This window comes from Pinus tabuliformis, chromosome 2_2, assembly GCF_031772625.1.
Source record: "Pinus tabuliformis cultivar Carrire ecotype Pingquan chromosome 2_2, CPIR1, whole genome shotgun sequence".
NCBI classification, from domain to species: domain Eukaryota; kingdom Viridiplantae; phylum Streptophyta; class Pinopsida; order Pinales; family Pinaceae; genus Pinus; species Pinus tabuliformis.
Genome location: NC_142300.1, coordinates 657,264,048 through 657,285,730, shown reverse-complemented (window position 1 = coordinate 657,285,730; position 21,683 = coordinate 657,264,048). Strand labels below are relative to the sequence as shown.

Sequence of the window (21,683 nt, the reverse complement as noted above, 5' to 3'; positions counted from 1 at the left end):
CTAATGTTATCTGCCTGCCTTCTCTTTCTATTTCCGTACATATTGCAGGTTCATTAGCACATTCTTCAACTATGCTGTCTGGACAGGTATTTGGACCATCTGTCTGTGACTCTGTTTCTCTTTTCCCTTCTTCCTCACTGGTAGCTTTACCATTTTTCCTGTGCATTGGTGATTAGGCTCCCAAGGTTCTTTGCAGGAAAAACAAAGATTTTGTCTCCTAGTTTATTTCTGCTGCCTTCGTTATTTCTAGTACTGGAAATAATTCTTTTCGTTTGCATCAACTGATAATTGAGATTCCAACACCCAATAATGCTAGAGCAATTTTGTTAGATTCTTATCACAGTTTTCAAAGTTTTGCAACAATTCTGACAAACACTCGTGTTCATTAAAGGTTTTCATCTTCTTCACTGAAAGAACTAATTCCCAGCTATAACTAATTGGAAGCACTTCTGAAAATGAATCTTAAAGTAGAATCACTTTCCTTCACATGCGGATGGCTCGGGGCTCTTGCAGACCAAAACAGATACTGCAACTGACCTATGCAACAAGCTTCAGATCCGAATTTGAGCGTCGGGACATCTCTGAGAATTTTGCTTGGTGTCCGGAAAAACTCTGCTTCAGAGCTAGGGTTTGTTTTTGTAACTGAATTTCAGGGATCCTAAAGGACCCACTTTCTTCAAGTGAAAACGTGCTCTAGTCTTCCCTGTGGGTCTGTGACAGAACAGAGTCATAAACCCTAGGATGCCCTCGCTGTCTCCTAGAATATATTTCTATGCCAAAACTCCAAACAAGGATTCGTTGTTTCCAACAGTACGAAAAACCCACAGATTTTCGCTAGCTCAATTATAACTGTATGCCCAGAAACAAGAAGTCATTCCAATGAGAATTCCGCTCCTTTCTCAGTTGTAGTCCTGTGCAAAGACTAGTGCCAACGTAACTCGTTGTCTAGATAAAACTTGTGCCTAACAGAAAAAAATGAGAGAAATGTCAACTAGGGTGGAATCTTTCACCACCAAAATTGACAAGAGAAAACAAGGGGTCTTAAAACCCTCAGAGCCTCAGGGTCAAGAAAAACAAAGATAAATTGATCCACCATGATGATTCCAAATGACTTCAATCCATCTTTATTTATAGACTTCTAGATGGGCTTCGTCTTCCTTGAGTGATTGAGTAATCCTTACTCCAACCCCAACTTTTGGGTTTTCTAAGCCCAACTGCCCCAAAACTTGCCCAACGATCGCTATTTTGGGGTTTTCCCCTTTATGATGGACTACAACCTACGAGGATAGATAGGCTAATGAGTTCCTTTTGACCTCAATTTGTAAAGGACATTACAGTCCCCGCTGCCCAAAATTGCTTGCCCTCAAGCAATTGCAAGTTCGGGTATTGCCCAATTTGTTCTCTAATCTGAGAGCGAAAAAATGATTGATTGCTGCCAAGCTTAATTAGATAAGGTGTATTTCCTTCTCTTGCATGCTGCAGGAATTGATCTTTCACAGTTTGTCCAATATTGAAAAAGAACTTCTCTTTCCATCTCATGAAAATATTGGTATAATTACTTAGTTCCACTGATCTGCCTCCATCTAGTTCCACTTGATTAAGAAGTGGAGCAAAGCTTTAAAAATTTGACCAATGTCTTATTGATTTGTGTAGCTTGGGAGGTACTCCAAGCCCTAGGGTTCAGGGTTTGGAGGGAAAAGCACCACAAGGGCAGCTTGTGGGCTTGGAACCCAAGTGTGGGGTTTTGCACCCATCGTGATTTGGGCCAAAATCGTGATGGAGGTACAACATGTGATGGATGAGGATGATAGTGCTCGGCGATACGATTCCAACGCATCGAGAATTGTCTAAATCCGAGTTGTCGTTAGAGAGAAATGAATTTTTGAAGTTGACAAGGTAATTATTGGTTACCAAGTCATGTAGGCTTGGTGTAAATTTAAAACAACTCCAACATATGTGTTTCTTCAAGATTCGTTGGAGCCCTTGTATGTGTATAAATACAAGGTGTATTAGAGTCATTTTAATCATCCAAGTGTGGGCAATATACCTCTGAAATAGAAGGAGCCTTAGTCGCAGCAAGGGAGCCAAGAAGGGACAATGTGGAGGAGCCAAGGACAATGTAAGGGTTTTTGTTTGTTGTAGGTGACAACGTGGAGGTCTAAGGGTTGTCTAGGAGGCAATAAAGGGCTGTTCCAAGTACGTGTTAAGGGTTGTTTGCTGGGCAGATAAAGCCGCATGTTTGGAGGACAAAACAATGTTGTTTTGAGGGTAGTTGGTGAAGGTTTGGAGGGAGGTCGAAGGCTACAACAACTGTTGTGCTAGGCGACAGGCCATAGCCAACAACTGGGCCATCCTTTGGTGTTATGTTTGGGTTAAACAAAGCACAAAGAGGCAATGTAGGAGTGGAGGGCCTCTCCCTTGGAAGACTGCAGTCTTTAGAGGGATGTCTTGCTGAGTTGCGTGGAGTAGGGCTGTAGATGATGCCCTAACCAATGGTGCAATGTGGTGAACCAATGATGTTTTGTGAGGTGTATTGGGTCAAGGTGTGACTGGATTGCATCAGTTTCTTGAGCAACATGTTGATGCCATGTGTATGACCTTCCAAGTTGGTGAATTGTCATACTAGGAGTAGATTCAACAATGATTGGATTGGGTGCCATAGGTCTGTTGGAGGGCAGCGTGTTGGCTACCCAAAGTAGCCCTAGACGAGCTATCTTGAAGGACGAAGAGCAACTGAAGGTTGGGTGAAGATAGGTGCCGAAGTGCAACACTTTGATGGACGAAAGTTGTTGCTAGCTTGGCAGATTGGAGCTCGGGTATTGGCCAACCTAGAGAGCAGATTGGATCAACCCATGTACACAATACAAATGGACGTGCAACAATGTTAGGTGACAACCCTCTTGGAGTCTCGATGTGTAGTGGCCTTGATGGACTAAGGCACTATTAGTGAGCAGTACATGAGCGAAGGACTAACATGACGAGATACGACATCGAAGTTGTGCAATGAAGTTTGTCATTGTATCTTGTATACAATAGACTGTTGTATTATTCAGATTTGGTTTAATATAACGAAGATTGGGATTGTACAATATTGTACAATTTTATTAAAAACCATGTATATTTGTGCATATGTGATTTACTGCTTTATATTTCTGTTGTGCAAAGTAGTTTATGGTTGAGATTCTTGGCTGGGTAGCATCAACGATTTTAAGACTTTAACCTAGACCCAAGGTCGTGGAAATTCAACATGGAATCAAAAGTGTGTCTGAGCTACTTTGGAAGTAAGTAAATCAGAATTGTGCACAATGAAGTACATCATGAGAGGGAGTTGGTCACATTGTAAGTGAAGGGCTCACTACAATGTCGAAGTTGCAGGCAGGTCTTTGGTATGACGATAGGTTAGAAGGGTTGTCCAACTATAGTCCTTGGAAGGAAAGGATCAAGTTGGTCTTACAGGTCAACAGGCTTTGGGAGTTCACTGAGAAAGAGATCAAGAAGCCAATCGACCCTAAGGAGCTGGAAATATATGAAGATTTAGATGCAAGGGTGAGATTGATCATCCTAAATGGTGTGAAGGATGCCCTAATACCTCATTTGTCTAGGAAGAACAATGCACATGAGATGTGGATGGCTCTTCAGAATTTTTTCCAGAATAAGAACGAGAACCAGGTACTGGTATTGGATGATAAGTTGAAGTCCACCAAGATGATAAAGAGTGAAAGCGTGACCTCGTATCTAACGAGATTGTCTCAAGTTAAAGATGAGCTTGTTGCCATTGGTGTGTCTACCTCAGATGGAGATATGGTAAGTATTGCCTTGAAAGGGTTCACCGAGGATTGGAAGCCCTTCATCAAAGGGATCATTGTCAGGGAGAAGCTGCCAAACTGGGATAGTCTGTGGGATGACTTCATTCAGGAAGAGTTGCGAGATGAGGATCTTCATCCGAAGAAGAAGGCTTCATATGATGACATGGCACTTGCATAACGAATGAAGGGTAAGCAAAAGAAGGAATTGTGTAAAGTCAAGTGTTTTAACTGTGGCGAGATGGGTCGTTTTTCGTCGAGATGTCCGATGAAGAAGGTAAATGATGAGAAGAAGAAAGGAAAGCAGGCCGTTAGTATTGCCACTTCAGCTGAGATAGATGATCTCTCCAAGAGATTGGAAGAGGACTTTGCTATGATTTCTCATTTCTTGTAGGGTATTGTCAATGAGAATGGATGGTATGTGGATAGTGGTGTGACAAAGCATATGACAGGGTCACAAGAGGTTTTTGAGACTCTAGCTGAATGGGACTCGAAGTTGCACATGGTGTTGGGCGACAAGAGTCAGTTGGAGATCTGAGGATCGGGTGTTGTGCCATTCAAGATGGAGACAAGACGTGTGATGTGGGTCTAGGATGTATTGTTTGTACCAGGACTCAGATATATCATGATTTCCATCTCGATGATCGAGAGGAAGGGGTTTGAGGTCTTGTTCCAGGATGGGAAGGCAAGACTCAGGCCTAGAGGCTCTAAGTTCGATGGGATTGTACTTGAAGTTAGAGAGCACCGTCTATATAGGTTGACGGGCAAGCTTGTGGATCATGGAAAGAAGCAGGTGGAGTAGGTGCAGGTTCCAGAGAAGCATTAGCAGGTGTAGGCTTTAGAGGAGCAGGGACAGGTTCTCGAGAAGAAGGTACACCTTCTCGAGAAGGTCCAGGTTCTAGAGACTCAGAGGGAGTCTAATTTAAGAGGGAGCTTGCAGATTTAGAGGGAGACTCTGCAGTCCAAGAAGAGCGCGTTGTTACTGGGGAGAAAGGGTGCTCCCACAATTGCCAAGAAGGACTCATGGAGAGAGTGGAAGACGCTACAGGATGAGAAGAAGTAGGGTGTTTCCAATAGTGACAACGACAATTCTGAGAAGGGCGTAGTTAATCGTACAGGGATTGCTGCGATTGTGAGCGACAGGAGTTGGGCAAGTGTTGCGAGCAGTGATAATGATGACGAGAGACTTCCTAGTCTTGGAAGTACCTCCCTCGCTAAGAGGAAATGTTGATTTGTGTAGCTTGGGATGTACTCCAAGCCCTAGGGTTCAGGGTTTGGAGGGCAAAGCACCACAAGGGCAACTTGTGGGCTTGGAACCCAAGTGTGGGGTTTTGCACCCATTGTGATTTGGGCCAAAACCATGATGGAGGTACGACATGTGATGGATGAGGATGATAGTGCTTGATGATACGATTCCAACACATTGAGAATCGTCCGAATCTGAGTTTTCGTTAGAGAGAAATGAATTTTTGAAGTTGACAAGGTAATTATTGGTTACCAAGTCATGTAGGCTTGGTGTAAAACAACTCCAATAGATGTGTCTCTTCAAGATTCATTGGAGCCCTTGTATGTGTATAAATACAAGGTGTATTGGAGTCATTTTAATCATCCAAGTGTGGGCAATATACCTCTGAAACAGAAGGAGCCTTAGCCGCAACAAGGGAGCCAAGAAGGGACAACGTGGAGGAGCCAAGGGCAGCGTAAGGGTTTTTGTTTGCTGTAGGTGACAACGTTGAGGTCTAAGGGTTGTCTAGGAGGCAGTAAAGGGTTGTTTTCTGGGTAGATAAGGCCGCATGTTTGGAGGACAAAAAAATGCTGTTTTGAGGGCAGTTGGTGAAGGTTTGGAGGGAGGTCGAAGGCTACAACAGTTGCTGTGCTAGGCTGCAAGCCATATCCAGCCACTGGGCCATCCTTCGGTGTTGCGTTTGGGTGAAACAAAGCACAAAGCGACATCGTAGGAGTGGAGGGCATCTCCCTTGGAAGACTGCAGTCTTTAGAGGGCTATCTTGTTGAGTTGCGTGGAGGAGTAGGGATGTAGGTGATGCCCTAAACAGTGGTGCAACAATGCAACGTGGTGAAACAACAATGTTTTGTGAGGTGTATTCGGTCAAGGTGTGACCGGATTGGATCACTTTGCTGATCAACCTGTTGATGCCATGTGTATGACCTTCCGAGGTGGTGAATTGTCATACTAGGAGTAGATTCAACAGTGATTGGATTGGGTGCCATAGGTCTATTGGAGGGTAGCGTGTTGGCTACCCAAAGTAGCCCTAGACGAGCTATCTTGAAGGATGAAGAGCAGCTGAAGGTTGGGTGAAGATAGGTGCCAAAGTGCAACACTTTGATGGATGAAAGTTGTTGCTAGCCTGGCAGATTGGAGCTCGAGTATTGGCCAACCGAGAGAGCAGATTGGATCAGCCCATGTACACTCTACAGATGGATCTGCAACAGTGTTAGGTGGCAACGCTCTTGGGAGTCTTAATGTGTAGTGGCCTTGATGGACTAAGTCACTATTAGTGAGTAGTACGGAAACGAAGGACTGACAGGACAAGACACGACATCGAAGTTATGGAACAAAGTTTGTCATTGTATCTTGTATACCAAGACTATTGTATTATTCAGATTTGGTTTAATATAACAAAGATTGGGATTGTACAATATTGTACAATTTTGTTAAAAATCGTGTATATTTGTGCATATGTGATTTACTGCTTTATATTTCCGATATGCAAAGTAGTTTATGGTTGATGTTCTTGGTTTGGTAGTGTTAGTGATTTTATTTTAAGACTCTAACCTAGACCCAAGGTTGTGGGAATTCAACATGTCTCACGTCTATCTCTTTCGTTGCCTCCCTCTTTCTAGTAAAAAATGTATAGTTCCTGTTGTGAACAATTTCACCCTCCTAAAATGTCACGACATGTGTCTTTGTTGAAGGCACATTAAGAGCTTCCATGCCACCACATAAATACTCATGTTCCAGATCACAACCTTGAAGACGTACATTCACCTTCCAAGCTTCATCCTTTTGTGAATTCGATACATTATGTGTACCAACAAACGCTTGATCCCCACTCCAACAACATACAAGGAGGAGGAATTGCATGCCCAAGAATTGTACCTTTCTCAATATCAGGAAGCACATTAATTTCCAGTAGTAGCCAACCAGGAAAACTGTTTTGAGTTGCAGAAACAATGTCACTCTCAGTACTTTATAATGAGTGATTGAAAATTATAAAACAATTTTTTTCAGCAAGATATGCATTCTCAAATCTAGAGCAACAAGGTGTCTTAGTGATCCATTCTTTGCATCATGATTTTTTTTTAGCATTTTATCTCCCACCCTTCTAATATCGGGGTGAAACTCAAGAACACCATATATGCCAAAGCAATGGACAACCCTAGGGTTTGACCCTTATTTGATTTTCATATCTGTCAGGCCAGGGTAACTCCAGAATGAGCGGGAGAGAAAACTGATCTTATTATTCATTAGCTAACTCATATTTATATACATAAATACAACGGATCAGTTCATCTTCCTGATGACTGTCCAGTTCACCCATCCGTTTCAGATTAGGTGTCAACATTCCCCCCCTTAATCTGAAGGGATGTTGGTGAGTCCAAGCATCGTTCTGAATCTTTCAAGCTTTTCTCTTCCAAGCGCTTTGGTGAAGATGTCTGCAATTTGCTCGTTTGTGGAACAATGACGGAGATGGATTGTTTTGGCCTCAACATGATGTCGGATCAAATGATATTTAGTATTGATGTGCTTAGTACGATCATGGAACTTTGGGTTCTTGGCCAACTTTATTGCAGATGTGTTATCAATCATGAGTGGAGTTGATTGTATTTGTTTTACATGCAAATCTTCAAGAATTTTCCTGAGCCACACAATTTCTTTCGTTGCTTCAGCTGCTGCCACATATTCTGCTTCTGTTGTGGAATCTATTGGTACTGATTGTTTGCGTGATCTCCAGGAGACAGCTCCTGATCCAAGACTCATAGCATATCCTGAAGTAGATACCCCAGTTTCTTTGTCTCCATCGAAGTCTGAATCAGAGTATCCAATCAAGTTGAAGTCGTCCACCTGTGTATACTTGATTCCAAGGTCTTGAGTTCCCTTCAAGTACCTTAGAACTCTTTTTGCAGCAGACCAATGTCCCTCACAAGGCTTTTGCATAAACCTGGAGAGGATTCCAACAGCAAATGAAATGTCTGGTTTGGTAGTAGTGAGGTAGATGAGACTTCCTACAAGCTGTCTATACTTTGTTGCATCCTCAAATTCCTTTCCTTCAATAGATGTGAGCTTCAAGTTTTGTTCCATTGGAGTACAAAGGGGATTGCACTCTGTCATGCCAAATCTGTTTAACAAATCTCCAATGTATTTCTTTTGAGAAAGAAATATGGACTTTGGATGTTGGGTTACTTCAATGCCAAGATAGTAATGAACATAGCCCAAATCAGTCATTTCAAAATTTTTTCCTAATTCTTTCTTTATGGATGCAATATAGCTTTCATTGTTCCCTGTCATTAAAAGATCATCTACATATACCACAAGATATACAACTGTTTTGCCAACTTTCTTGACAAATAAAGTTGCATCATCAAGATCAAAATGATTGAAGTTGAGTTTCAGAAGATGCTCAGTTAGTTTTTCATACCAGGCTCGTGGTGCTTGTTTGAGGCCATACAAGGACTTCACAAGTTTGCATACTTTGTGTTCATGTCCTTTCACAGCAAATCCTTCAGGCTGGGACATAAAAACATTCTCTTTTAGATCTCCATTCAAGAATGCAGTTTTTACATCCATTTGATGGACTTTCCAACCGTTCTGAGCAGCTAGTGCAAAGAGTGTCCGGATGGTTGCCCATTTTGCTGTGGGGGCAAAAGTTTCCTCATAATCGACCCCTTCCTTCTGTGCAAAACCTTTTGCCACAAGCCTAGCTTTGTGCTTGTCAAGTGAGCCATCAGCTTTGTACTTGTTCTTGTAGACCCACTTGCAGCCAATTGGTTTGGTTCCAAATGGAGGATCAACCAGCTTCCAAGTGCCATTCTTTATGAGGGCATCATACTCCTTCTGCATCGCTTCTTTCCATTCATCATGAGAAGCAGCTTCTTTGAAGGAAGTTGGTTCAAAATCTGTAGACAAGTTCAATTCACAATCATAAGTAACATCCATATCAACAGGTGAATTAGAGTTATCTACATCACCTCCATCTTGTCGGTTTGTATTTCTGGTTCCTGTTTTTCCAATTTCATCAGGATGAACACTTTCAAGTGTCTTTGTCAGCCACTTTGGGGGACCTTTCTGAGATGGTCCAGGCTGCTCTGTTGATTGAGTTGGGTCTGAATCAAGATTGAGTCTCCCAATTCTATCAATTACATCACTTAAAGCATCATCCGTTGTTGGAGTGTCATGCAGGGGAGATTGTTCTTCAGAAGAAGATTCCACATGTTGATCTAGTATAGGAATCCCCCCTTCAAGATGTGGAATCTGATTATCAAACTCTTGAAATGATTTCGGTTTTGTGAATTTATCCAAGCGATCAAGTTGCCGCTCAACAACACTGTCAGATTTGGATGATTCAAGAAAAATGACATCTCTAGATAAAACAAACTTTTTATTTACTTCATCATAGAGGCGGTATGCTTTAGATGTGTTTGAATACCCCAAAAAGATACACTTACGACTTCTAGCACCAAGTTTGTTTCTATGTACCTTTGGTATTAAAGCATAACAGGTGGAACCAAAAATCATGAGATGTTTTACCGAAGGAACATGTCCATACCACAATTCATAAGGAGTCTTGTTTCTTATAGCACTAGATGGACATCTATTCTTTATATATGCAACACATAGAACAACATCAGCCCAAAACATTGTCTTTACATTTTTGAAGAAAAACATGGATCGTACCATATTCAAAATTGTTCTGTTCATTCTTTCAGCTACACCATTCTGTTGAGGATTATAAGGCACAGTTGTTTGATGTTTAATCCCATGTTGGCGAAGATAGTGTTCAAATTCATTTGATGTATATTCTTTTCCATTATCAGTGCGAATAGACCCAATATGAGATTGTGCATCATTTTCAATCCATTTATGAAAATTCTTGAATGTTTGAAAAGCATCAGATTTGTTCTTCAATAAATAAACCCAACACATTCTGGTGTAATCATCAATAAATGTCATGATATATTTATTTCCATTTGCAGAAGAAACAGGCATTGGACCACATAAATCTGAATGAATGAGTTCAAGCTTCCTATGTGCTCTTGAATGTGAATCATGAAAAGACTGTTTGCTATGCTTTCCTAGAATGCAAGCATCACATTGCTTATGTTTTCTAGGAATTGTAGGCAAACCAGCAACACCATTTTTCTTCAACAAGCAGAGACTATCATAGTTTAAATGTCCAAATCTAGCATGCCATAATAAACTTGATGGAAGTGTACCTTCTTCATGATGAGAAATATATGAAAAATGTTGTGCATGAGCAGAGGTTCCTTGCAGTTTAAGAAGTATTTCTTCTTCTATACCCCTCATGACAAGTGAATGGTCAGATGCCTTTCTTACCTCAAGCTTTCCATCAAACATATGAATGGAGTGACCTTGCTGGCGGATGTGGACCAGAGACAGTAAGTTTCTCTTGAGTTGTGGGAGATATAGAACATGATCCAGAAGAAAATCTGGAAGACCAGGCAGTTTAAGCCTGATTGTGCCAAGCCCTGATGGCTTGATTTTTGACTGATCTGCAAAGTATACTGCTCCATCAACATTGTCAGTGAAATCTTCAAAAAAATCTTTCCTATGAGTCATATGACAGGTTGCTCCTGAATCAAGCAACCAATCATTTTTCGAAGAAGCAAGTGAAGCATTAAACAAGTCTTCATTTACTCCAATGTTACATTGTGCCTCAATATAGTGAGCGGATTCAGGTGCTTTACCTTTGTCTGTGTCATCAGTTTTACCTTTCTGCTGATTTCTTCTCTGCTCAATTTTGTCCCATGGTAGCTTGCATGTAGAAGCATCATGTGATCCATTTCGTTTGCAGCGAATGCAATGCAGATCTGCCTTTTCTGCTTGAGAATGTCTGCCCCCCCTGCCTCTGAAGTATCTTCCTCTTCCTCTTCGTCCACCTCTTCCTCTTGTAGAATCTTGAGCAGGATGCTTTTCTTTATGAGCAAGGCAAACAGTCTCTTCAGAAGATTCAGGGACTGTTTTCTTTCCAAAGGCTTTTTCTCTTTCAGCAAACTTTTTCACAAGAGACTCAGGTTATGTCTTTAATATTTCCATTTGCTTGTAAAGACTCAAGATAATTGGAGTAGGTAGGATAGAGTGCTTTGAGAAAGGCAATAAGAGAGATATCCAGCTCAACCTTAGTGGATTTAATATCATGCATTATAGACTTTATTTCAGATGCAAGAGCAAGAGGATCATTATTTTTCAGTTCAAGAGTGAAGAGTTTAATCATGAGCTGAACAACTTCAAGTGCAGAATGTGAATCATAGAGTTCTTTCAGCTTTTGTAAAGCTTCAAAGGCAGTGGAATAGGATGAAATATGACGACTTATTTCTTCATTTACAGATGCTGCGATCAATGCATAGTCTTTGCTGTTCTTGTTTTCCCAAATGGCGAGTTCTTTGTCTGATGTAGGCTGCACATGGTCTTTGTCTTCTTCTCCAACACACACTCCCTTCCACAACTCATTGTAGATGAGGGTGTGTTTTACCATCCGAGACCATTCAGAATAGTTCTCCTTGCCAGTGAGAACTATTCCTACCATAGAAATGATTGAATGCATTCTGTAAAAAAATATCTCTGCTAAAAAAAACTTCTGTTGATAGAAAAAATTTCTGCTGAAAAAAAAATCCTTATGCCACAGCCTTATGCACTTTATTTTCTTCTAACATTTGCATCAGCATTTCTTATATTACTGCAATATTACTATGTTATGAAAAAGTGCGCAATGGATCACTTCATTCTATTAATATATCACTTCAATATATTAAAATATATCATGCAATACTACAAGTGCTTTGATATATAAACACTCTGACTGATATAAACACTCTGACTGATATATAAACACTCTGACTGATATAAACACTCTGACTGATATATAAACACTCTTACTGCTTTGAAAACTGCTTACCATACGCAGCAATGTTCACTCTTAAACATACCAGACATTCACACATACGGCGCCACTCGATGTTACAATCTTCCCACAACAACCATATTTGACTCCATAAAATATTCAGACAGCTTCCAAAACAGCGTCCAAAAACGCATTCAATAACTTATTCAACCATCGCAAAAGAAAGTTTATTGAAACAACGCATTGAAGACATACGATTTCATATACCTACGATGTCAGTTGAAAGCTGTTGCGTTCAACAAACCAGCCCACGGGAAACTAAAATCCCGCCTTGCTGCTCCAACTGAAGCCTGACAATACTGTAGATTTGTAAAGCCGATTTTACCTTTCCTTCATGGTTTTCTTCAAGTGCAAAAAATCTGATTTCAAGAATTTTGGATCCAAACCCAAAGACGCGTATTACAGTACCCGATATTTTAGAGGATGTATGGTTTAAGAAAGGCTACAAGCCACCCAAGTTTCAAGAAGACGTGGATATAAATCTGGATGATGTGGATGCCGTTTTCAATGACTCAGAGGACCATCTTGTAACAGAGAAGAAAGAGACACAGCCCGTGTTAATGAATGCATTTGAACTTATCTCCAAGTCACAAGGTCTCAACCTTGGCATTTTGTTTGAGAGCAATATGGGTCTTGTTAAGCGAGAAACAAGGTTCACATCCAAACACCCTGCCAAAGAGATAATATCAAAAATTGAAGAAGCTGCCGGACCTCTTGGATTCAGTGTCCAAAAGAGGAATTATAAGATGAAGCTGCAAGCTGCCACGACTGGAAGAAAGGGGCACTTATCCGAAGCTACAGAGATATTTGAAGTAGCTCCGTCGCTTTTCATGGTTGAGCTTCGTAAAGCCGGAGGTGACACATTGGAATTTCACAAGTTCTACAAGAATCTTTCAAGTGGGATAGAGGACATTGTCTGGAAGTCTGAAACGATCATGGAGCAGAGGGACTGCGATGGCTGGAGAATGTTCCGCAGCGCACCAAGAATTCCCCTCGAAAGTTTCAAATCAATTCGGATAGCAAGAAGAATTTGCTTGAAAACGTTACCATGCAGATGCGCAGGGAATCAATGTCAGAGCCAGGCAGAGGCAGAGCAGGTGTAGCAGATGCAGGTCAGAGCGCTGGCAGTTAATGCGCAGAGAGACAGAGGACAACAACAGAAATTAATCAATGCGCTAACGTTCAAGGGCAGAGTAGCGCTCAGGACTGAGCAGTGCTCAGGACAGAGGCAGTAGTTACAACTATTTCTGGGACCTGTGCTCTGATACCATGTCAGGCCAGGGTAACTCCAGAATGAGCGGGAGAGAAAACCGATCTTATTATTCATTAGCTAACTCATATTTATATACATAAATACAACGGATCAGTTCATCTTCCTGATGACTGTCCAGTTCACCCATCCGTTTCGGATTAGGTGTCAACAATATCTACAGATGGATAGAATACACTGAGCATGATGCTTCTTTCCCTCCTAAACATTTTCCCCACCTTTTTTGCTATATATTCTTCTGTGACTCTATGTGGAATCTTAATTACTACAATTCTTTTTGCTATCTTGTCATTAGGCAATTGCCTTGTCATTTTAACCACACCACAAAGACTGTAGATAAGATTATCCAGATCATAAATTTCCTCAAATTTACTATTTTTACCCATTGAAATTCCTTTGATCTATGCGAGGACCAATGTTGCTCCTAAATACTTTGCAACAACAATCACATATGCAACAACACTGTAGTCTTGTTTGTTCAAGATCCCATCGAACATTGTCATTATCGGCCGACAAAAGGTCGGGTGCTCCTACTAGGCTAGCCTCATTGCTTTTAAGATTGTCTGCATTGAATGCCACATATCAAAAAATGGACAAACTTAACAAATCATGAGTGCCACTATATTAAGTATTCATGGCAATCCATTTTTTCAAATAGCCATATATGACTTGCACTCATTGATGTCCATTTCACCATGTCTTATTAATTGAACACACAACCATCGCCTCACCATGGTGCTTTGAAGGTTACATGTTTCTATAGAATGGACCAATTATTCCCCGTTTTGGAGAACATGTCTCTAACTTCTAACATAGACGGTTGGCTTGAGGATCTTTCACTTTAAAAATAGGCATGATTATCTCAGGTGTATCCAGCCTTGATCACATTCTTTCATGTCTTTGAAGTCTTTCTCTTATAATTTGGTCAATCTTGTCCTCTAACGCCGATGGAGGACACCTGGGTATGTTTGCCACAAATTCTTCAGAATATGCATTCACTTTGTTGGACCTAACAGGTGGGCCCCAAAAGAGAGAATTAAGGGATTCAACAACCTTCATTCGATGCATATTGTGTTCCCTTTTTGCTGCCTAACGCTTCCATTTCCTTAAGAAAAATATTTAGTTGAGAAGAAAATACATTTCTACGTTTTTTTTTTGGTTTGTGCTCTTGCAGTGGATTTGACCAAGATAGTTTAGATTTTCCTGTTCCAGATTTGGTCATCACATGTTTTATGTCCAAATTTGTTATTGGCAATTAGGCTGGCGGCTTATTTGCTTCCTCTACCTTTTCCCTTCGATAATTTCTAGATTCTTGAAGAATTTGCCATTGTTTGACCTAATATTCATCATTGAGTTTCCCATCCTCTTCATAATCAAGGATTTCCTCTTCTAGGGAAACAACAAAAGCAATTGTAGTTTTTTCATTGCTTTGTTCAGTTGATTCATTGTTTGCAACTTGGACAACCTCATATTGAAATTGCACAAATTCTTCATCGACAATGCCTAAATCATGTGATTTGTCTCCACCTTTGTCATAATGGCATTCATCTTCTTGCTATCCAATTTCTCCCTCCTTTTCAAGATTTTTAGTTTGTATTGCCGAGAAATCCTTGTCCATTTTAACACATGCATCTTTAAAATCATTAGCAACTACTTTTGTAAACAATGTCTCTTGACCATGTGCTTTCTTCCTTTGCTAGGTCTTCACAGGCACTTGTCTGCTTCTTGTATAACCACGACCAAACATTGGATTGTATCTTTACGTCAGTTTGCCTTGTGCTTTGCTTTACTAGCTTGGGTTTAAAATCATTCCATTCGCCTATCTTTTGCTCTGTGCCCTCATTTAATTCTAGTGTTTGATCAAACTTGGATGTCACAAGTGTGGCCTCTATTCTATTCTGCTGAGTGGGCTGCCCAAACATGCCCTGCCCAAAAATTGGAGTTGATGTGTCACAAGGGAACAAGTTGCTGTCAAAAGCAGGGGTACTTTGGCCAAAATTTGGTGTTGAAGATTGAATTATTCCAAATGGCTGAGTACTTCTAAGGGGCATGCTATTATGTTTCGAGAATTGATCTCTTTTGTTCTTTACCTCCAACTTCTTCAATTTCTCGAAAAACCTTTTGTTCCAATATTGCAAATCCTTCATTGTGTCTGCTTGTTTCTCTTGTAGTTTCTTCCACGACTCTGCATATTCCTTGCCTGAAATTGTTTCCAATTGTTTTATTATCAAACCACAACCAGGCTGGCAGAACCTCTGCTCTGATACCATTGTAGTGTTCTAGGTTTTTTTTTTTTTTTTTGCCCTAAGGTTTTTGCAGCAGTTAATTTCTTCTTCTACACAGTCGCCAAGTTTAATTGCATGCGTGATTCATTCCATGAAAGTTATATCAATCAATAGCTCCATTTTTTTTTCAAACAACCAAGCAATAATTTTGATTAAACAATATCATATTATTCAATACCCCAATGATTCCAAATAATATATTTTATTCCTCAAAAGTGATCCCTAATAATATGAAAGGTGTCAAATAATATTAGAATCACATACAATATTATGACACTACCTCTAGTAACAAACCAACTTAATTGATAACATCAAAGTATCCTACTTGAGCTAGTGAGGAGCAGTAAAACCCACAAGATTTTTTCGTCACTGTAATTGAAGCACGAACGTGTCAATGCAACTTAAATCCCCAACTCGTCATCCCGAAAACTCAACCTAGCATGATTTGGGCGCAACACACTTCTACTTACAGGGAACACGTGCTTTACTCGATCACAATTTACAATTTATGTTGGCTTCCAGGTTTCTTTCCGTGAGTAGGCTCAAATCACTAGTTTATACCTCTCGTCTACCCACTTCAGTTGCTTCTGTGGAAGGCGATTGTGGGTCAATGCAATGTACGCAATAAACCCTCATTGACCTGACTAGAATCACTTTCCTTCACGTGTGGATGGCTTGGGGCTGTTGCAGACCAAAACAAATACTGTAACTAACCTCTGCAACAAGCTTCAAATCTGAATTTGAGCTTCAGGACATCTCTGAAACTTTCGCTTGGTGTCCGGACAAACTCTGCTTCAAAGTTAGGGCTTGTTTATGTAATTGAATTTCAGGGATCTTGAAGGACAATGGCTAACTCATCTTTAACACTTAATGTTATAAGGTAAATAGACGGGATGGTGATACTCTTTGTTCTCAGTAAATACTAGTGATTCTGAATGATTATGATATTCATTACGTTGATGATAGGTCCCGCAAGGTTCTTAATTTCTAGACTCTTAATTTTGGATTTATAATTAAATTTTGATGACTTGTTCATGTCTATAATTTTATTAAATTTTACTTTTAGTCTTTAAAGTTTAGTTGTTGCTTAAATTTTGAAATGATTCATCATGCATCATAGGATGATTATGTATACAATAGTAGATTGTAGGCTGTAGCAAACTAATACTACTTCTTAAGTTCTTGACAATGGGCAATGATGACGATATTTGTTTTTGTAATGCACAATGATGATTACATAGTATTAGATTTTACTATTTGATTTTGTAATTTGAATATAATTTTTATATTTTAATTTATTATTGATGTTTATGTTAGATTGCTAAATTCTATTTTAATTTTAATTTTTTAATAAATATAAAAATTAGTTGCCACACTTGTCGTCCCCAACTTGTTGTCCTCTGAAAATTTGGGGGTGTGCTCTAGCTGTCCTGGAAATTCGTCCCCCCCCCCGTACCCCCTGTCCCCCGTCCCCACAACTAGTGCAACATGACTCTGAACTCATGGATTGTAGCCTGTAATCTATTCAGGAAATCCCTTCAATAATGCTTGCAACCACTTCAGCTATTAGCTGGAAGTAACAACACTCAATGTTGGAAAGGGACTTTGGTAGCACTTGGACCTTGTGCAATTTTTTTGGACAAAACTAGACATGTTTGGGGATATTTCTACAATCAATTTTCTTTTTTCTTCATTTGGTTACCCCATCTATATCTTGGAGAAAGACGTAGGTAATATCTGGCTCCAATGTGGGACAAGTGCTCTTTTTGGGAGCACTTGAGAACGTTAGAATCTCATCATTTATTTTTGTGAGGTAAACACCTACATGGTGATTTGAACCTTGAATCTCACAATTTACATAATACTTCATAACACAACAATTGCCAAATGTACTGCCCCCCATGGGCTCCCTAGAATATGCTTATTACTTCAATATGCTAAGGTAAAATATGTAACCTAGCGTAACCACCTTAAAATTTCAAGGGTGCAGTGCCCTTTACTTTTTGCTTAACATCATTTAGAAGAGGAAAATTTCAAAACTAGAATATTTGTTTGTTGAGAACTCTATCAAATGTATTTTGAATCGTTTGTCTCCTTCCATCCACATCCTTTTGGAATTTACTTTGATATTATCTCCAATACAAATCTTCTGGTGGCTTTGGAAATCAAAAGCATCTTGAGCACCTATACTCAAGGAATTGTTCTCCATAATTGACATATGAGTAGTAAGTTGAAATAGTAATAATTTTTGGCCTTTTTGATCGATTCCTTTGGAAAATTATGTATTGCATTATGCTCTATGGTCCAAAAACACTGTATATATCAAGACTTTGAATGCCGAAGTGGTCCACTAGAATACAAAATATGTACATCTATAGAGTACCATGCTGAATCTCCTTAATGCAGTGTTGATGCAAACTCTTCATTTGATCACAAGTATCATGGAAAGAAAAATTCTCAAACCTGCGAAATGGAAAATGGGCTATTGAGACATAACTCATGCCCATGTATAAGGGGCTAATGTCACTAGGAACCATTTTACCTTTCTTGTAGCCAATATCCAATCCCTCGCCAACATCTAGTTTCATTAATAAGCTGCACATAAACTGGTTGTTAATTTTCTTATCCTCACAATTGAGCAGTTAGTTCCGAGCATATTTATGCTACTATAATAATAACACAATTAGGGTATTAACAAAATGAATTCAGTGGAAAGAAAAATGTACCAATCTATCACAAAAATGACACAACAAATTCTATCCAATTAGAGTTTTTCATTTAAAGTCTTCAGAACTTACTTGGGCTCCCTTCTTAGGAAAATGGCCCAACTGAGGAAATACATACAACATTGGATCTTATACCACTGATCAAGCCCTCCTTCGCTGATCTGGATGTCCTTGCTGCCGCTTCCTTGAACCCAACACACTTACTAAGATGCCTCTATTGATCTTGTGTTGCTGTATGGTGTTGTCTCCTTCTCCCAAGTCTTGCTTTTATAACTTTCTTTGAGCTAAATCCCTAACCCAAATCTCCAAAGTGATTGACGACTAAGATTAGATCTTGCCTCAATTGAGATCAAGCGCCGAGATTAAAACATATTCACTAAAGTAATTTACTCTACTTTTTAAAAGTTTACTTTAGCTCAATAAGCCAACATAATAATTATGTGCTTTTCGTAAGTTTAACTTAGGCTAAGTTACAAAAACAAGTTGCTCACACTAGAGAAAGTGTCTAAGGAGATATTGGGCAGCTTATGCACGCTTAGACACTTAAGCTTGTGCAAAAGTACCTGCCCGAGCTACAAACATCAACACTGATCATATTCACTTCAATTTTAAGAAGGCCACAGAGGTTGACATCACTGATTTCATCTGTGCATGAAGCCCCATCATAATCTACATCCTGTTGTAGGGGAATGAGAAAATCATTATACCCTGGATCATCAACGAAAAGATAGAGAAAATTCTCTCTCAGAACTAGAATGCTTTCTTGTCCTCTTGGTATGGCTTCAAATTTGCATTATTTCCTTCAAGAAAAAAAACTCATCAAAATTAGGTCCCCCTGCCCCCAAAGCAATGTTATTCTGATAATCACTAGAGGAAAGAGTTCTATTATTTTCATCAGCGCAAGCATCATTGTCATATTCATCTTGTGTCTCAAAAATATGCCTTTGTCCTTCACCTATGTCCCTTTCCTCCAGTCGTATAAGAGATGCTAGGTTAATGCTATGATTTCAATCTGGAATTGAGGGTTTAACCTCATTCATATCAAACCTATGAGGATCAATTTCTTTAATGGAGCCAACATCATCCTCATGGGAAGCCAAGACATCTTGCTCTAAGGATGTTTCTTGAGCACTTTTGTCATCATCTTTGCTGCCGCCACAACATAATTCTTTTGGAACTGTAGCAATATCACCATATTTTGGAAATAACCACAATCCTTTTGTTTGATCTTCAATGCCATTGTCTTCAAGAGGCTTATACGGGCTTCTTATAATATCACGACAAATGTTGTCTTGAAGAAGATGCCCTATCACCAAATCCAAAGGGTTGGGAAGATTCTTCATCATCTATCCACTGTTCCTCATACCAACTGCTGTAACTTCTTCAGTCTTGATCAACAATACTCTCATTATTACCTTCCCTTTTGGCATCAACAACCTATTCTATGTTGTGCTAGAAGTCATCAAGAAACACAAAGAAGAGGCTTTTCCACTCATTGGATGTGGCATATTGATTGACTATGTATCCTTGATTTTTTGTGTAAAGAAGTGGCTGCTCCTCTTTGCTATCAAAAAAATTATCATCAGCAATGACCCTTGTGGTACCTTCCTCTTCATCGTGGCCATGGAAGTATTCACACTCATAACTGATGCCCCAACCTGCAACCCATAATTCCTCCATAGATTCATCATTTGCTTTGCATTCTAGGGAACAATGGTCTCCCATGTTTGTGGTTTCTTCTGGACCACCTTAGTCTTCTTTTGGTGTGTCAAGCTCTAGAATTTCTTTGGGAACAAAGAAACGCTGATTGTTGACTTGATTAGAGTTGCAATACCTTTTCTATACAACAACACACAAGGTGTTCACCTCATGTTACTTGTAAGCAAGCTCTAAAAGGAGTATGTCTCTAGGTTCTTCTTGATATTTCTGCAACACCATATTAAATTCCTTCCTTTGACATAGAGGCCCACTAGGGAATCTACATCACAACAATCTTCTACCAACTGTTCACAAAACATCCTATATTCATTAACATTCTTTTGAAGTGCTTGGAAGTTTTCTTGATTGAAAACCTCATTATCTGTTTGTGGCTTCTTGTTGGGTTGCATCTTCATTTTCAGTAGAAGGGCCTAAATGATCATTTCCTTGCCAAGCCTGATTTTCGGCATTTGTATATTGCTGAAATCTTGGACCTTGTTTCCACCAAGTTATCGGGTATATGCTAGGATATTCATAAATATCCTCATCATGACAAGCTTCATATATTTCATGTAGATTGCTTCCGACCATCTTAAGAATAATGATACAAAATTGAACATAAGTGCAACTTTGTACCTTTTCACCATGGATTTGCCAAGGTGAGCTTCAAATATGCCTTAGTGGTGCTTGCCTCACCTAGCAAGCACAAAGTCTTAGAGGTTAGATGACTAAGTGTTACAGGGAAAAGTGTCTATGCAGAACTGCTAATCCCACTAAGGTGTGGTAGCTACCTTAGAAACAAACAAAGTAAAACTATTTTCGTTTTCCTTTATGAAAGATAGATGAGAGAAGAATAAAGGAGACCAACCTCTGTCTTGCGCTTGGTTCCTTGCTCGATTCCTCTCTCTTCTGATAGTCCTTTGGTACTTGCTTCCTCGTATACCCAGCGCCACAGAGTACCTGTAGAATCAAAGCAGCATAACACTATACAAGAACATGGATCTATTATCATAAACAATCTAGGATCAGATGTAAATTGACCATACAAATGCACAAAACATAAATTACAGAAGAGTATGGAGGAAAACTTGAATAGCTTTATTGATAATCAAGAAAGAGCCAAGAGAGTTACAACCAGTTGTTCTGACCCACCATCATCCTCTCAGCAAGTAAGCCCTTCTTCACCTCATGCAAAGCTTAGATCACCCAACACTATGAAGTTGCCTCAAGAAACCAACAACAATTCCTTACAAGATGCAAAATTATAGCCTCTGGATCTATGGGATGAGGGATCCATATATAGATATCTGTAAGGGAGATGAGTCAACTTGTGATTTGATTAGTGCCTTCCCTCTGATAGTTCTTGCTTCCACTTGGAGATTGATGATCTCTTACTCATCCTTGGTCGAATTCAGAATGGCAAGTGTCACAAGAGAAGTTTTTGGAAGATTCCATGCTTCTCCACTTCGCGGATTGATACTGCCATTTGTCTTTTCTCGCCCATCGCACCCCATAGAAGGGATTTTTGAAATGCAACGCACCCACAGAGTGTACTTAGGTGAGATGCAACGCACTTTGCCTATGGAGCAGGTGAAATGATCCTGTTTTGACCAGTTCTGAGTGGTTTTTCATGGAGAACTTCTGGGAGAAGCTGTAATCAGTGGACCTTGTTCCTTTAGGGGTTGGAACAAAACTTTTAGGGACTTAGGAGCCCTTGGTTTATGGACATTTTATGCTTGGGT

At 39.8% G+C, this 21,683-nt stretch overlaps 1 protein-coding gene across 1 annotated transcript; it reads left to right on the top strand.

Annotated features, from left to right (window-relative positions):
- Nucleotides 1–3,705: 3,705 nt before the first annotated feature.
- On the top strand, nucleotides 3,706–13,065 carry LOC149194331 (CBL-interacting protein kinase 23-like). The gene is made up of 2 exons (XM_089407640.1): nucleotides 3,706–3,804; nucleotides 12,268–13,065. Exons 1-2 carry the CDS (start codon nucleotides 3,706–3,708, stop codon nucleotides 13,063–13,065), a joined length of 897 nt encoding a protein of 298 aa, XP_089263766.1.
- Nucleotides 13,066–21,683: the final 8,618 nt, after the last annotated feature.

What these genes read in the sequence shown, in the direction of transcription:
- LOC149194331 (XM_089407640.1), top strand. Translation starts at nt 3,706, where the DNA reads ATGATAAAGAGTGAAAGCGTGACCTCGTATCTAACGAGATTGTCTCAA. An exon ending in CTACCTCAGATGGAGATATG is followed by an intron (nt 3,805 to 12,267) that starts GTAAGTATTGCC and finishes ACAATACTGTAG; the next exon opens with ATTTGTAAAGCCGATTTTAC.